Source organism: Suricata suricatta, chromosome 13, assembly GCF_006229205.1.
Source record: "Suricata suricatta isolate VVHF042 chromosome 13, meerkat_22Aug2017_6uvM2_HiC, whole genome shotgun sequence".
Lineage (NCBI taxonomy): Eukaryota > Metazoa > Chordata > Mammalia > Carnivora > Herpestidae > Suricata > Suricata suricatta.
Window position 1 is genome coordinate 10,875,977 of NC_043712.1, and position 16,571 is coordinate 10,892,547.

Sequence of the window (16,571 nt, forward strand, 5' to 3'; positions counted from 1 at the left end):
CTGTTAGACCTATGAGTACAAACATATGGTATCTGTCCTTCTCTGCCTGACTTATTTCGCTTAGCATGACACCTTCAAGGTCCATCCACTTTGCTACAAATGGCCAGATTTCATTCTTTCTCATTGCCATGTAGTACTCCATTGTGTATATAAACCACATCTTATTGATCCACTCATCAGGTGATGGACGTTTAGGCTATTGTTGACATTGCTGCTATGAACATTGGGGTACATGTGCTCCTATGCATCAGCACTTCTGTATCCTTTGGGTAAATCCCTAGCAGTGCTATTGCTGGGTCATAAGGGAGTTCTATGGATAGGCCATTTTTAAAGGGAGAAAGAAAGTGTGATTCTAGTGCCCGTTCCCAGCTGCTGCTGGGTGTCTGGGCAAAAAAAAAAAAAATCTTTTAACTTCATTTCTGACACTGGGCAGTTAATGCGAGAAGTGGGGCCCCTTGCACAGGCTAACCTGAGTCAGACTTAAAAACTCTCTGCTTGAGGTGTTGTGCCAGCACTGAGGATGACCATGGTCCCTGCCTTCTTAGAATGTTCAATCTAACAGAAAAGCGACATTTATGGGATTGTTGCAACATGCACATTGAAGGAAATGTACAAGGACAGTATGTGACAGACGGGGAACCTTGGTCTGCTCTGAGGGGTCACACCCAGGAACTGATTATATTTGAGTGGAAACCTGAAGAATGAGTAGTCATTGTTCTGGCCACTATTCACATGTGGCTGTTTAAATTTTGATTGATTACAATGGAATAAAATAAAAAATTCAGTTCCTCAGTCACACCAGGCACATTTCAAGCGCTCAGTTGCAGCTACCACAGCAGACAATGCAGGCAATAAATTCTCAGCAGACAGGCCTATCGGACAGCACTGGGCTGTGGGCAAGGGGGTCATGGCGTGGGGCGCACTCCAGAGGACCAGGCCTACCAGACGTCTTGGGGTGCGAGAGAGGCGAGTGTGACCAGAGCCCAGGGGGTCCAGCCGACACCATGGAGGGGATGCAGAGCCTCGAGTCTGAGAGAGGCTGAAGCCAGTTGCTCGGGGCCTTGTAGGCCAGGCTAGGACTGTAGTCTTTATCCTCCCAGCAGCGGGGAGGCTACTGAAAGATCGTAACAGTCAAAAGTGCATAAAATAGAAAGTGAAAGCTTCCTGCATAGTTCGTGCTTGATACGTGGTGCATTAGATTTTTGCCATATATATACTGCTCAGCAACTTGCGTTTCTCCCCCTGTCTGGCAGTATTTTGTGGATATCTTTTCCTGTCAGAAGTGGATAGGAATGTCTTAGAGGCGGATGGGTGAATCATGTGCCGTCTTTATCTCCACCTTCCCCCCTCCCTCTCCACAAGTTGCAACATTTATTTTTAAGAGAGATAGAGAGAGACAGAGTGTGAGCAGGGGTTGGGCAGAGAGAAAGAGGCAGACACAGAATCCGAAGCAGGCTCCAGGCTCTGAACTGTCAGCACAGAGCCCGACATGGAGCTTGAACCCATGAGCCATGAGATCATGACCTGAGCCAAAATTAGATGCTTAACCTACTGAGCCACCCAGGCGCCCCTGGAGCCACCAAAAACTTTAGAGGAAGGGAGTGATATGATGTAGCCTCTTGTTCTAGAAAGACGAGTTCATGCAAAGATGGTCTTAGACCAAGATGAAAATAGAAGGGCCGCCAATTGAAAGACAGTCGCTGTAGTCCAGGTAAAAGAGGAAGCGTGAATCCCGAAACAAATTAGGCCATCCGCTACATCCTCTATCCATGATATACCCATTATACTGTGATCTTCACAATGTACATATGTTGCAGATACCTTACTTTCCAGCAAAGGAAATGGAAGCAGAAAAGATAACAAAGTAGGAAAGCCAGGTTTCTGATCTTAGGTGAATCCGGCTACCTGCCACCTGAGGAGTGCGTGCCTGGGGCCAGAGAAGCAGGTGAAATCGAGATCTGTGAGGTAGAGCCTTTGGTGGCCAGATACAATAAGAAGATGGTACTGGGGGGCGAGGGGGATACTGCTTATGTCATTGCACGTGTTGCATTTACAGTGTTACGACGGGGGCTGGTGGTCTGCCTCTACTCCTTCAGCATCCAGAGGTTCATTTTCCCTGCAATTTTGGTTGCAAAACTTGCAACTGCAACCAAAATTTGCAAGTGGTGGCTTTCTGCAGAAGGGGAAAGGATGAGTATTCATTTCTCCCCCAGTCCTTCCCAGCTGAGACCAGATGCTTGGAATGATGAGTCTGCGTGAAGAATGTGACCCTAGACTCTCCTCCAAGCAGAACAGCTCAGCCCCTGGAAATGCCACTTAGGATATCAAAACATTCATTCGCCTGTTATTTCACTTAGCAGCGAGTGCTGAATGCTTACACCAGCCGAGCGCTGCGGGCCCTTCTGGGAACTCAGTCTAGCAGGAGAGGCGGGAGCCCCGGCTCACCTATGCAGCCCGAGCGTCCCAGCAGGGTGTCATTAACCCTGTTTCAGGGGTCAGGGAAGGCTTTGCAGATGAGGGGACATCTGGATTCCCTCTTTCCCTTAACCCAGGGCAATCTTTAACTTGACTATCAAGGAAAAATACCTCATTTAAATTCTTTATTATAAAAGGAACATATGCTTTTTAATAAAGGATAATCAAAACAATCAAAAGTGCATAAAGCAATATGAAAGCATCCCTGCATGGTTAAAGTTTGATACATAGCATTTTAGATTTTTGCTACATATATAAGCATATATATATGTATATGTATATATAAATTTTTAAATGATCCATGCTATATATATTGCTCTGCAACTTTCATTTTCCCTCCCATTTGGCAGTATTTGTGGACATCTTTTCACATTAGTTCAAGTACTATCACATATTTTTAAACAGCTATGCAATGTTTCATTGTGAGAATGTGGTATAATTTACTTAATTGGCCCCATTGATGGGCATCTGGATGCTCTCTCAAAGGGTGAATAGATGTTCACAAACAGGAAGGGACAAGAGACAACACTCTGAGTAGTCAGCATGCCTGTGGTTGGAGAATAATTCACTACCAGTCCAGTGTATGCTAATCGGGGCTGAGGAAAGTGAGGCTAGCTGAGCACAGTCTCCCCAACTACTCCTGAGACATTGCGATGTTTTTCTGCAAGAGGTGATGGCCAAGGGTGGGCGCGTTAAGGATTTGACGAGGGATTGAAGTGACCAGATTCGTATGTTTCTGACATTACTGGGGCAGCTGTGGGTGGGTGGCATTGAGAGGTCACGGAAGACCAAGAGCTCGTTATAGGAAGCTATTCCATCAGCCTGGGCCAGAGAGGATGGATGGAGCTGCATGGCACAGTGCCAAGGTCATGGGCACGGAGAGGAGAGGGTGTATTTGGGATCCCATTTGGGTGGTGCTCGTAAGATGTGGAGGATGGTGGTGGGTGGGGAAGGAGGACTGTGGAATCTCACATCTGCCTCTGGCCCTGGAAGATGAGCGGGGTGACGGTGCTGTGACCGAGATGGGGCACAGGAGGAGAGAAGCCGATGCATTCGATTTAGTATCCTCTTCTCTTTGTTTTCTGTCTTCCTCCTGATACCTCATTAAAGGAGGAAGCCATCCTCATCAGCATTTCCGTCACCCCCAGATTATGCCCTCTGAACCCCGATGTTAATGATTTGACCAGAACCCCCCCCCGTGAGTCCTCCCAGCAAGTTCAGTTTGAGATGTATGACTGTGGGTTATGTAAAGCCTTCATCGCCCCTCACTTTTATTTAAAGGACAAAATGCTATCACCGGTCATCAGATGCACATATGCTTGAAGTTTCAAAGCTTGAAGTGCTGACAGAAGCTTCTCCCTGTTGCAGGGTGAGGAGAGGTCTTCCGAAGTCTTGGCCTAAGTGGTCACGGGGCCAACGAGCGCCCAGGACCACGTGGCTGGTTTCAGACCAGCTGGGGCAGGTGGGAAGGTGCACACTCATATTTGTTCAGTTACAATCAGCAAGGACTTCTTTGTGTAAAATGATAATGAGGCCATTAGGAGAGGCTCACCTGAAGTGCAGCGTTGTGAATCCAAGGTAATTAAACACCTCCCGAATGAAAGGGAAAGGCCAGGGAAGGTTAAGTGAGGAATAATCTGCAGCACAGGTGGCCCAGGGCCTTCGAGGAGCTAGAAGAGTGACAGTGGCGTGCACCATTTCAAAGGATGGAAGTGTCACCCTAGTCCCTGGGAGAGGCAGCATTTCTATTACAGGGAGGGTGGGGAGTGGGCAGTATTTTTTTTTAATGTTTTAATAAAGCATGTTTCTTTTTCACGTTGCTATTTCAATTTGAAAGTCCATGGCAGAGTCTGCCTGGGTGCTGGGCGGCCTCAGTTGCTCCTTTGGACTCTCACCACTGTGGCGCCGGGGCTCATGCGTCCCGGAACAAGAGAGTTTGCCACCATTGGAATATTGACACCCAGGTGTTGAGACATCCTCAGAACTGCTTCCAGAGGAAAACTGTTTTCCTGGCCTACCTCCAAGCAGAGGCAAGGTAGCCATGCCCTCTGTGCGAATTCCCATCGCTCTGACTTCCAAGAAAAGGACCCCAGCCCTGGACCCGCCTTCACTCAGTTTCCTGTTCAGACACACAGCACGCCCCTCAGCAGCAGCAATGGTGTTTGCCCTCAGCTCAGTAGACACTTGGTGGTGACTTACTGCGTGCCAAGCACTGTGCCCCATGACTTCGTGTGCCCTTCCAGCTTCTCTTTATAAGGCTCTGGCACCAGGATTTTTTATCCTTCCATTTCTTGCTTCAAAATCTCTGCTGTCTCCACGTGAAAGTTGCTACATGGATAGTCATAGTATTATTCATAATAGCCAAAATGGGGAAACAACCCAGATACCCATCACTTAGGTAAATCCGTAGGATAGATAAAATGGGGTACATCCATATGCTGGAATATTGCTCACTGTGAAGAAGAACGGAGTATTGATGAGTGCCACAACCTGGAATAACCAGCCTTGTTTATAATGAGCATGACGCTAGTGAAAAAAGCCAGTGACGAAAGACCGCGTACTGTATGACTCTGTTGATATGAAATGTCCAGACGAGGGAAATCCACAGAGACAGAAGGTGGATTGATAGTGACCTAGCACAGAGTGGAGGAGGGCAGGGAGGAAGATTATGGGGAATGAGAAATAACTGGCAATAAGTTGAGTTTCTTTTTGGAGGTGGGGAAAATGTTTGGGGGTTAGATAATAGTGATAGTTCTACAACCTTGTTATTATATTAAAAACCATTGAACTGTATACCTCAAATGAGTGAATTTTATGGTCTGTAAAATGTATCTTCGTAAGCCACTACAGAAATCCCTTATCAGAAGCTTTTGTTAATAAAAAATCATCTCCTTGGAGCACTTCTGAAGTCTATGTAATCTATCCCAGATCAGTGAAACTTAATATTTTTAAGTTCACAGGCACCTTTCTGGATCTGAGGAAACCTACGGAGCCTGTGTCCAGAAAAATGATCACTCATTCATATTAAAAATTTGTAGATGATTCATGGGTCACCTGCATCTAATTTTTCTATTTTTTTAATGTTTATTTTTGAGAGAGAGAGATGCGCATGAGCAGAGGAGGAATAGAGAGAGAGGGAGACACAGAACTGAAGCAGGCTCCAGGCTCTGAGCTGTCAGCACAGAGCCTGATGTGGGGCTTGAACCCACGAACCATGAGATCATAACCTGAGCCGAAGTCAGACTCTTAACTGACTGAGCCACCCAGGAGCCCTCCAGATTTCTGTTCAAGCCTGATTCCCTCTAGGAATCTTTGACCTCCTTAGTGAGCTCTAGCATACGCTTATCACGGTAGCAATGTCACATGGATTTGTATTTTCCTGACTGTCATGTAAGCTTATTAAGGGTAGGGCCTAGTTCTGGTCGTGCTCACCATTGACTCAAGGCTACCACATTGCTATGTTCCAGAGGTACTTTTCACAAGGAACACGGTGTGAATGGTGTGCCTGGAAGCTGTGCGGTGTGGCGTCCTGAGGTGGATGGAAAGCATGTTGGAAACAGACCAGGAAGCTTGATGTTGTCTCTTATATTGAGGATAATAGCCACCATGTCATATAGTCTTTCCTACATCGAGGAGTCCTAGGAAAAATCTCTTTTCGTTTTCACTTCCAAGAAAATGTGTTTTCATTTGTGCAACTGGTTTGTTTGTAATACATGGACCCAAAGAATCTCTCAACTTCTATTTCTCTTTTTGCTTTGACCACTAGGAGGCCCTTAAGTCAAATTTGCAATCTGGTTCTCGCCACCATGTAAGACCTTCTAGTTGACATTTATATACTAAAAATATTTCTGGCTTCTTTTCCCAGTTCCATGGCTTTCTTGTCCATTTTTTTAAATCTTTTGAGGAAATATCTATAAGTGCTACTGTTTAGAGCATGAAGTATGTAATTTATATTATATGGATATGTCCTTATATATTTAATAAACAATTTATAACATATAATGTAGAGTATGAGGTGTGAGGTATATATTGTATGTTCTAAATAAGCCATTTATTTCTAATATATAAGAAAGTAATAATATGTAAGTAATTTGAAGAGGAAGTAGAATTGGAACCAAGAAAATTTGTGTAGTTTGGGCTCAGATTATAAGACTTTCAATTCATATTCCAATTGGCCACTTCTTGGGTCTGTTCCTAGGCCTGTATTCTAACCTCTCTGAGACTCTTTCCTCCTCATCAGATAGGAACACTAATCCCTTTCTTGCAGGATCGTTGAAAGAATTAAATTAGAAAACTCGTGCGAAAGCACATTGAAACCACTTAGGAAGTGGTTTTGTTTTTGTTCTTACCTGATACGCGCTAACAGGGGCACCGTTCTACCCGGTTCAGAAACCTGCCTGAATACCGGATACTGTGTCGTCCTCCCAGCAGGTGCGGTATTGAATCCGCCCACCCACCCGGCGAATTTCTGGAACTCTGAACATGTTGGGCTGCGCTGGCCATGCTCCCACCCTGCCCTCAGCCTGTGTCTCCTTTCTCTCTGTCACCAGATCTCTTCACTGAAGAACCGGCTGAAGAAGGTCTCCACAACCACTGGCGACGGGGTGGCCAGGGCCTTCCTCAAGGCCCAGGCGGCTTTCTTCGGCAGCTACCGAAACGCCCTGAAAATTGAGCCGGTGAGTAGCTTCCTGGCATTTACAAGTCCGTGTTTGGTCAGGGCTGAGAAATGTACCTCAGGGGTCACAGGACACCAGCTCTTCATCTGGTTGTTGAAGTCACTTCGAAAAGAGTGTGTGTGTGTGTGTGTGTGTGTGTGTGTGTGTGTGTGTGTGTGTGTGTTGTGAGGCCAGGAGGGCACCCTCCCCTCGCCCTGCCTCTTGGCATAAGGAGGTCGTGCTGCCCCTATGAATGTTAAGACCCCTCCCCTCCCTGGACGGTAGCAACGGCTGCGTGTAAATACAGTGCCCAGACCTCACACACCCCTGCTCTCATTGTGGATCCTCTGCCCTTAACAAATGGGGAAACTGAGGCCCAGAGAAGCGACCTGACTCGCTAACCAGTGGAGGAGCTGGATAGTCCCAAAGCCTGTGCTTTCCCTCTCTGTGCCAATGCCCTTTTCCTAGAAAGGGCCTCCACTCCACCCTTGAGAAAGCAAAGTGCCCCCAGGGACTCGCTTCTTAGGTGCACCCACGGCCCGTGTGCAGAGGACCAGGGAATCACACTGCCCGCCTCCATGGCCCGTCAGCCGCCGGAGCCTCCGCTCCCTCACCGTGTCCCCTGCCTGCCCTGGCAGGGGAGAAGTTACCACGGGGCTTCGAGACGTCAGGTCAAACCAAAGAAAGTACCAACTGTGGGAAGTGGGAAGTACCAGCTTCAGTGGGAAGCTTTCGCCTAGTACCCCTCTCCTCAGCCTGCTCTTGGGCAAGGAGAATGGAGAACTGGCTCGGGGACCCGGGTCACTCGGTATAGGAGAGAACATGGAGGGTGGCCTTGCCCGACAGCCCTTCTCTCAGGAGCACAGAGTCCCCCTCATCCTGAGCCGGCGGGTGATGAGCCTCCGTCAACCTGGCCAGAGTCAGAGTGAGCACCAGCCTCAGCTGCACTGTCTGCCAGCCAGGCCTGTTTGCTTCTGTCTTTGCTTTAACTCGTAGCATTTTATTGTCTCAAATGACAGAAGGTGAGCGTATGTCAGTACATCTCACGTGCGGGCTCTGACAGCGACTCTCGGTTATGCTTCCCCATGAGCCATGGTTACACGTTGTTAAGATTTTTTTTTTTTTACCACTGTGCCTCAGTCACGTGTCTCCGGGAGACCCAGAACTGTAGCATACACCTGTTTTCCCTTCAGCCAGGGCACACTCTCTGCAAAGTGGGGGTCAGGGAGCAGCCACCTACCGCCACCATGGTCCCGTTCCTTGTCTCCCATCTCGCACTGAGGCCTCCCTTTCTAAGCTGCCTCAGCTTCGGGCAATGTCATGGTCACATAACAGGAGGGAGGCACTCTCTTTTTGCTTCCTTTGAACTGCTTCCCTGAGATCCTCTAAAGCCCTTAGTTAATACATATTCTCCGTGTCCTCCTCCTCGTCTCGGAGCGAGGCAGCTCTCATGCTTTGTCCTGACCTCGGGCCCAGCCAGTCAGGTTTAGGGCTAATCTGAGAGCCAGTATAATTCAAGAAAAATTCGGTTGTCTTCCCATCCCTAAAAGGAGAACAGGATGACTGGTCCGGTTCTTCCCTTGTGTGCTGGGAACTGACAGACATGAGGTGTCTCCTTTCTTACAATGATCTTGTTATTGTCGTGTATGTGTCTAGAATCCAAAGACTGTTGAATCTTGGTAGGCAGTGCTGGATATATGATCTGGGCACAAGTTGCTCCTCAGAAGTTTATGGTTGTACTTGCACTTGGCTCTAAAAGGCATTGGGTTTAAGGACAGAAGCCCTGGAGTTCAAAGCCTGGTTCTGTACTTCCAAGCATGTACGACCTTGAACAAGCCACCTAATCTCTTTAAACTTCAGTGTCTTCACCTGTGAAATGAGGATTAGAATATCTATCGTTCAACATCCCCAGATGGTTATAAGGATGAAATGAGCCATAAAACGTTTCATAGGGAAGGTGAAACTTGACCTGGGTCTGATGGTTTAGGTTTGGAAAAAGAAAGGGCCTCCCGTTGTGAGGTGGCTGTGGAATTAACTGAGAGAGCCAAGGCTTGGAGGCAGTACGCCTCACAGCCAGTTTGCCTGGGGCCATGAGTTTGGGTAAGAGAGGGGGCTGCAGGAGAGAGGCTGGAGCCAAATTTGATAGAACCCGTGATGCTAGACTGGAAGCGTAAACTTCACCCTGTAGGGGATGTCGGTTTTTCAGCAGAGATCTAGTAAGACTGAAGTCATGTTTGACCAGTAATACAGCGAGGAGCAGTAATCTAGGAAGCAGAGCCCAGGAGACTGTCAGGGGCACTTAGAAGAGAGCCCTCTGGCGGTGACACCAGGAAGAGGTACCATGAAGAAGAAATGACTTGATGAGTCTACAAAGGTTAAAAATATATATATATATATATATGGGGCAAGAAACGTCAAAATGTTTCCCAAGACTTCTGGGAGAAGATGATGATGCCCATAAGTAGAAAAAGAGAAAATTTAATGCGAAGGTGTTCCCAGTAGCACTATTTATAATGGTAACATCTTGGAACAGACTAAGTGTTCCAGATAGGCAACTGGTTAAATAAATTAAAATATATCCATCTGCTAGAATATTACATAGTCCTTAAAAGTAGCATTTTGAGGATAGGACAATGAGTTTGGTTGTCAACGGGGTCCGTTTCGTGGAGCCTGCACTGCCATCCAGTCCTAAGGTGTACCATTACATGAGGTGCCGTGACAGAGGAGAGGACGCTGCCAGTTACAGTTGGATGCCATCAGTCCTAAGGCCCATCCAGATTTCAGAGATGTTAGTGTGTGAAGAAATCGGTGTCCCAAAATCAGTGAAATACGGCAGATTTGTTATGCTTTGCATCCCATTCATCTGCTCCCAAATAGTTTCTTCTGGAAGGCCAGAAGGGAATCCAGAGAGCCTAAAATGTTCTGGCCAAGAATCATTGCCATGTTACCTGGATGGTTTTTGAACCATAGATTTAATTCTAAGCAATTCTCATCTGCAAGATCTTTCCATGCAAGATTTTTTTGGAGGTTAATTAAGTACTGACTGCAAAGCACATGTGAGCCCAAGAAGGGATGAGGGATGGGGAGCACCAGCCACATGGGGGTGGCGTGGGGAATGGTGCCTTGGGTGGCGGTCAGCCCAGTGCTGAGAGGGAGGTTAGGATGCCCTCCCCAGAGCCATTTGTCTTTTAGTTGTTTCTTTGGTTGTAAAAATAGCACCTGTTCTTGGTTTTTAAAAGAAGTTTAAAAGTAGCAGAGGGCTAGAAATGAGAAAACAGCCCTCATCACGTCATCTGGAGTTAAGACAACAGGTTAGCATGTTTCTACCTAGTCTCCAGGGTTTGGGGGTTGTTTTTTGTTTCATTTTGGTTGTTTTTTGGTTTTTCACTTTCAGACAGTTGAGATATTCCTGGCGAGGCTGTCCGGTTCCCAGTTAATTTGGTTTTGCCTTTCGTACATCGTAAGCCTTTTTCACATTATATAAAGACTCTCGTGAGACCTCATTTATAATGGCGGCCCGCATCCCATCCGAGGACCCCAGCGATTCCCCACCCTGGGGTGGGTCAGAATCTCCTGTGGGGCTCTTAAAAAAAGGCAGATGTCTGAGATTTGTATCAAGTTCCCACAATCTGCCATCCGTTCCGAGGCCCCCACGTGATCCCAGCGCTGATTCTTTTGATCGTCAATAACCTTTCACCATTTTAAATCACACTGTGATGAACATCTTTATATAAATCTTCGTGCACGGGCTCAATTATTTCCTCAGGTGGAATCCCTTACATGGATTTGCTCGGTCAAAGGATCCGAGTGCACTGAAGCCTTTGATATATAAGGTGAGGGGAGAGAGCTGGTGGCCAGAAGCTGGTAGCCGGAGGGGAGAGCCTCTGAGGCAGATTGCAGGGCCCAAGCAGCACCCTTGTGCGCGGAGAACATTCCACGGCTGATGGCGGACAAGAGCCTGTGGGGTGGAGGGCATAGCCACACTCTGCCTGGAGCTCCTGCAGCTCGTCCGCTCTGGCCACTTTGTTGCATGCCCACGGTGGCTTCCCACACTGGGCCAACGGGCGTGGGCGCGGCACTCGGGTCACCGCGAAGCCACAAAGTTTGGGTTTTCTAACACATGAAACATGACAGACTAGACAGCCCTCCTTTCTACTCGGCCTGGCGGCCAGCTCCTGCTGTGCTCCTTGGTGCCCCTCCTGGCTCTGGGAGGGGGCGAGCCCCAGGCCAAGGGCCCAGAGCTCACGGGGGACTTTTAACTCTTTGGCCTTATTTTTATTTTTTAAATTTTTTTGTCTTTCCTACTGGAAAAATTGCAAAATGCAGCTGGCTGGGGAATCTCGAGCTTCATTTTCTTTCCCCTGCCCCAAAGGGGAGAGGGAGGCAGCCCCCTGCTCAGGCTGACCCCATGCCAGAGCTACGCTGGTCCGTGCCTTCCGCTGGGTGCCTGTGCCCGGCCAGGAGGGCTCGTGTCGGCTCCCCAGTGGATTCTTTCTCCCAAGGGTCAGAGACTGAGACACCAGGATTGTCTAGTTAGAGCCCAGTCTATCTGCCCAGTGGCCTCCCCACGAGGCTGGAGCCCGGTTCGTCTCCAAGTCGTTCCACATCTGTGATCTCAGCTGCTCCGTGCAACTGCCTCCTTACTGTCCGTTTTACAGGGCGTGGGGGAGGGGGAGGTGCGGGAAATAAAGGCTGAGCCGGCCGGGGACCTCCTGGGGAGCCGTAGGGCTCCCGACTCCAAAACTCAGGTTCCTTCCACCACACCCTCTCGCCTGTCTTTGTTCTGGTTTCCTCATGCTCCGTGTTAGCAACTCCGTCTCTGCATTTCTAGCGCTGGACCCAGGGCACGGCAATGTGCAGGCGTCAGTGAGAACGTTCTGGAAGAGCAGGTGGCAGGACCGGTGAAAGAAAGTAAGGGACAGAGAAGTGCGCGAGGCCAGGATTGGGTCCGGGGTGTTCGGCGCAAACACATCGCATCCTGCCTCGTCTTTTGGCTTCGGAGGTTGGTGCTACCTGGTGGAGGGGAGGGTGTCTGCAAATCACGAGGGCACGTGACCCATTTTTCAGTCACCCGGAGAATATGAGGGGCAAGGCCCAGGAGATTTCACAGCATCGGCCACGCCAGCGTGCTCTCCTCCACTTGGAGGACAGAGCCACCAGCAGCTAGGCAGCCCCTTTCGGAAAAACCCCCTTCATCCATGTCAAGCAGCGGCCCAGGCTCCAGCTCCTTTATTTAGGCCTTTCTTGCTCTCTGACACGCCTCCTAGCAGTTGCCAGGCAACTCTGGGAGTAGCAGTGTGTTAGGGATTAACTAGTTAGGGCTGGGGTCCTTTTTGGCAAGAAGGGGATGGACGACAAATGACTTTAATTGCTAGACCAGGGTCCTTTCTGTGCCTGGTGGAAGACCACAGCTTTTCACGGGCAGGTACAGCAGCGTGGCTCTTGAATTTGCCTTGAATGTTCCCCGTTCTCCCTCTTAGGGAATGAATTTTCGAAAGATTCTTACTTTTACCGCACTCCCTTGTTTATAATTATGTCCTCGTGAAATCTGAAAAAGACCAACCTACCACCCTCCCTGTGGAAGACCTAGCACAGCGGCCTCAGTTTGAAAGAACTTTCAAAAAGAGAATTGGGCGCTTTGGTTTCTTCCCTTCTCCCGTTCAGAGTTTCTCGCAGCTCAGACTTGGAGTCGTCTTAAGGCAGAGCATTTCCAGGTACCCGTTCCAGGGTCTGGGCCACTGCAGGTCTCGTGAGAGAGCCAAACGACACGTCCCGCTCTGGGCCGGTCACGTGCGGAAGGGCCAGTATGGCTGGAGTGCTGGGGGAGTTGTTGAGTCCGCGAGCTAGTGGGGCTCTCTCCGGGCCAGCCTGCCAGCTGGGCCCCCCCCCACCCCCCACCCGTGAAGGGAGCACAGCCCCTGCCCTCGGGCCCAGCGCTGGGGTGCAGGCAGCAAGCCGAGCATCACTGTCGTGTGTTGTGCAGGCGGCTGCGCAGGGCAGCATCCTCTTCACTCAGTCTGTCCCCAGAGGCCTGGCTTCCAGATCAGCTGTGGGGATGCTGGCATCATCTACCTTCCAGCCCCTGAGTCTTCACATGATTCTGCTGAGTCACATTTATCCACCTAAAAAACCCCTTAAAGACAGAGAAGTTAAGATAAAAGCAGATTGAGAGCCTGGCTTTCAAGCATGAGCGGGTGAGGCTGTATCGGAACGGGTTGGAGAAACACGACATATATCTGTGTCCTGGTTGAGTAACACTACTGATCTCACGGTTTCAAAAAACACAACTATCTATGTGTTTTTAGTGCAACAAAAATAGAAGAATATTTAGACACTAGAAGAATTAAAACATCATGATAGTCCCACTGAACTAACACGACTACCTCAGCTACCTTAAATTATTTCTCATTTTGCAAAGTATTTGCATAGCTGCTGTCAAATCTAAGTAGAAAGTTCATTTCTCTTCCGTTTAGCATCACCTCACACACTTTCCTGGGTAGCCGCAGGACGTTCTCTCAAGTACAGCTACCGTAGGTTCTGTAACTACTCACAGTGGACCACTAGGCTGTTTCCAGTCTTGCAATGTTATAATTAATACTGCACCAAACATCTCTGTGAATAAAGCTCTGAAACACTGTATTTCAAGGGCTCCTGAGCAGAAGAAATACAAGTGAACACACAGGAGCCTGACTGGGCGCCAGCGCGCCATGACGTGGGAAGGGGCAGATTTGCACTGACCGCGCCTAACGGTAGTTCAGAGGGGCGAGCATGAAGAGCCCTTCGTGGCGTGCGCGGCCTGCTCTCCACGTAGGTGAGCGGAGGACACCCACAACGCATATAAGGGGTGTTACTGAGTTATGCCTCCGTCTTGTGCTAAAAGAAGGTTTGAGGAGCCCTCAAAAACAATGTGTACAGGTGGACAAGAGCCAGGATGTGAGGGAAGGGGGGGGCGGGAGGAGAAAGCCTGGAAGGGGCCTGTGTGCGCGCCTCTGTGCTGACTCTGAGAGTCTCCACACCGCTTGGGAGTACAGGGCTGGACATCAAACCCACGTCTGTCCTCCAAGACCATGCTTTTCTCTTTTCTTCCTTTTTTTTTTTTTTTTTTTTTTTTTGGTGGTAAAACATACATAAACTTTTTTATCTTAACCATCACTGTCGCAGTGGCGTTAGTGACAGTCCCAATACCATACAGCCACCATCGCTATGTATTTTCATCATTTTTTATTATCTCAAACGGGAATTCTGAGCCCATTAAACAATCGCTCCCCATTCCCCCATCCCACCAGCCCTGCTAACTTCTAATCTACTTTTTATGAATTTCCCTATTCTAGATACATCATGTAAGTAAAATTAGGTAATATTTGTCCTCCTGTGTATGGCTCGTTTCACTCAGCATAACGTTTTCAGGGTTCATCCACATTGTAGCATGTCACTTCTTTACCCCTTTTTAAGGCTAAATGATATTCCACTGTATGTATGTGTACACCCCCAGTTTGCTTATCCATTCTTCTGTTGGTGGACACTGGATGGCTGCCACCTTTTGGCTGTGGTGAATACCGCTGTGAACAGTCCCGTGCACCTGTCTGTTGGGGTCCCTGTTTTCAGTTCTCCTGGGTAGATACCTAGGAGTAGACTTGTTGGGTCATATGATAATTTTATTTTTGAGGAACCACCAAATTGTTTTCCACACAGAGCCCATGCTGTCTTTAAGCAGACAGTGGTATGTTTGTGAAGCATGGATATGTACCCATGAATATTCTGTAGGAAAAGTTGGTGAAAGATTTTATTTTTCCAGTTTATTTTAGGCAAGCAGATAGGAATTAAAGCCAAAACCTCCAGTCCTGAGCTAAACAGATGCATTGACGAGAGGAATCTTGAGTGGACTAGAGAAGGGGCTAGTAACTTAGCGGTCACCATTTTTTCTCCTTTAGTGTTTATCCCAGGTCAAGATCACAACCCTGGGAATGCAGCAGGGAGAGGGGAGGTGTGACTTCCTCTGGGACTCCAGGGACCACCAGTGTGGCTCTGTGGCTCTGAGCAGCCAAAGAGGCAGAATGCGAAGGACAGAGTATGTTTAGGGCCACCTGGGTTTTTGTCTTGGTTCTGTCATCTGCCAACAGATGACCTTGGAAAACACTTAACATCTCTGAGCCTTAGTTTTCTCGTCTGTAAAATACAAATAATGCCTACCTTATAGGACTGCTGAGAAAAACAACAATAATGTATGTCAAGCCCAGCACAGTGCTTCTGCCAACAGTAGATATTAACTAAATGATAGTGACCATTCCTGGGTCAAGAAAGTAAAGGAGGAAGTGGAGAATGCCACCTTCTGGAACAGCAGGGTTGGGCGGGGGCATTCTTGTGTAGGTGTCAGATTAGCTAGAACCAGTCACAACACAGTGAGATTCTGGTGCCTTTATTCCTATCTTTTGAAGTTACTGAAAGTTTGGCTTTTATCTCAAATGACACATAAAGGATTTGTAAGAAGGCACATAATATCAAATAAATATTGAAGGAAATAATTATTCATGTTATTGCTCACCAGCACTTACAGGCAAATATGGGGGTGGTAGGTAACCAAGGGTTTAAAATTAAGAAATGCATTAGAGTCGATTTTTTTTTTTTTGGTAATGCGCAAGAGAAAATCCATTAATGTTTTTTTCTGGTTCATTCACACGTTTCTTGCCTCTTGGGAGATGATGACCATCATTTGATATTGGCCCTAAATCTCCACAGCCCACCTCCCAGGGTGGGACACTTATGTGGCCCACGAACATGGTTCGGGAGGCCTGGCTCGTGGAGCCACCGCGTGAGTGCTCACTGATCTGAGAGCCGGTGCTCTAGACTCCCAAGGAAAAGGCAGGTCCTTGTGTGAGAGAATATGAGAACTGGCAGGAAACCCTCTTAAATACGCTGATCAAGCTGCCTAATGAGTTCAGGAAGCATCACTGAATATGACCAAAATGAAACTCCTGTGTATTCTGAAATACTTGAAAAAATAAACACAGCTAATGTTTCTTAGACCATCCAGGAGGGTTTCTGTGCCCTGACTTGATCTCCTGTCATAATCCTGGCTCCTTTTTTGCTTTGTTCCTGTAGGACGGGACCACATTTTGTACTCCATGGGGTCCCTCACATGGTCTGATGTTTAGTAGGTACTCGTTAAATATTTGTTGAATGTGTAGATGAACAAATGAATTAATGATACCTGTTTTTCCATGCTGTGCTTCAGAAAGACTAGTGGTCATATTAAGGTGTTACATAATATACATGCTTAGTTTAAAAAAAAAAAAACAACACAGCTCCATTAGAGTGTGAGAAGAAGAATGTGACACAAACACCATATTGTGAACGTATAAATGTAAAACAAAGGCACTCCCCAGCAGCTATGTGGTAGCTAACCACAGGCAGTTCGGGTCTGCAGAAGACCACCCTCCACGA

General features: G+C 47.9%; 1 protein-coding gene across 3 annotated transcripts in view; it reads left to right on the forward strand.

Annotated features, from left to right (window-relative positions):
* Positions 1-16,571, forward strand: part of DENND1A (DENN domain containing 1A) — a 452,638-nt gene that overhangs the window by 298,077 nt on the left and 137,990 nt on the right. For all 3 annotated transcript variants that reach the window (XM_029920022.1, XM_029920020.1, XM_029920021.1), the window contains one exon: positions 7,026-7,151. In XM_029920022.1, coding sequence (XP_029775882.1) covers positions 7,026-7,151 — 126 coding nt within the window. The remainder of the gene's footprint in view (positions 1-7,025; positions 7,152-16,571) is intronic.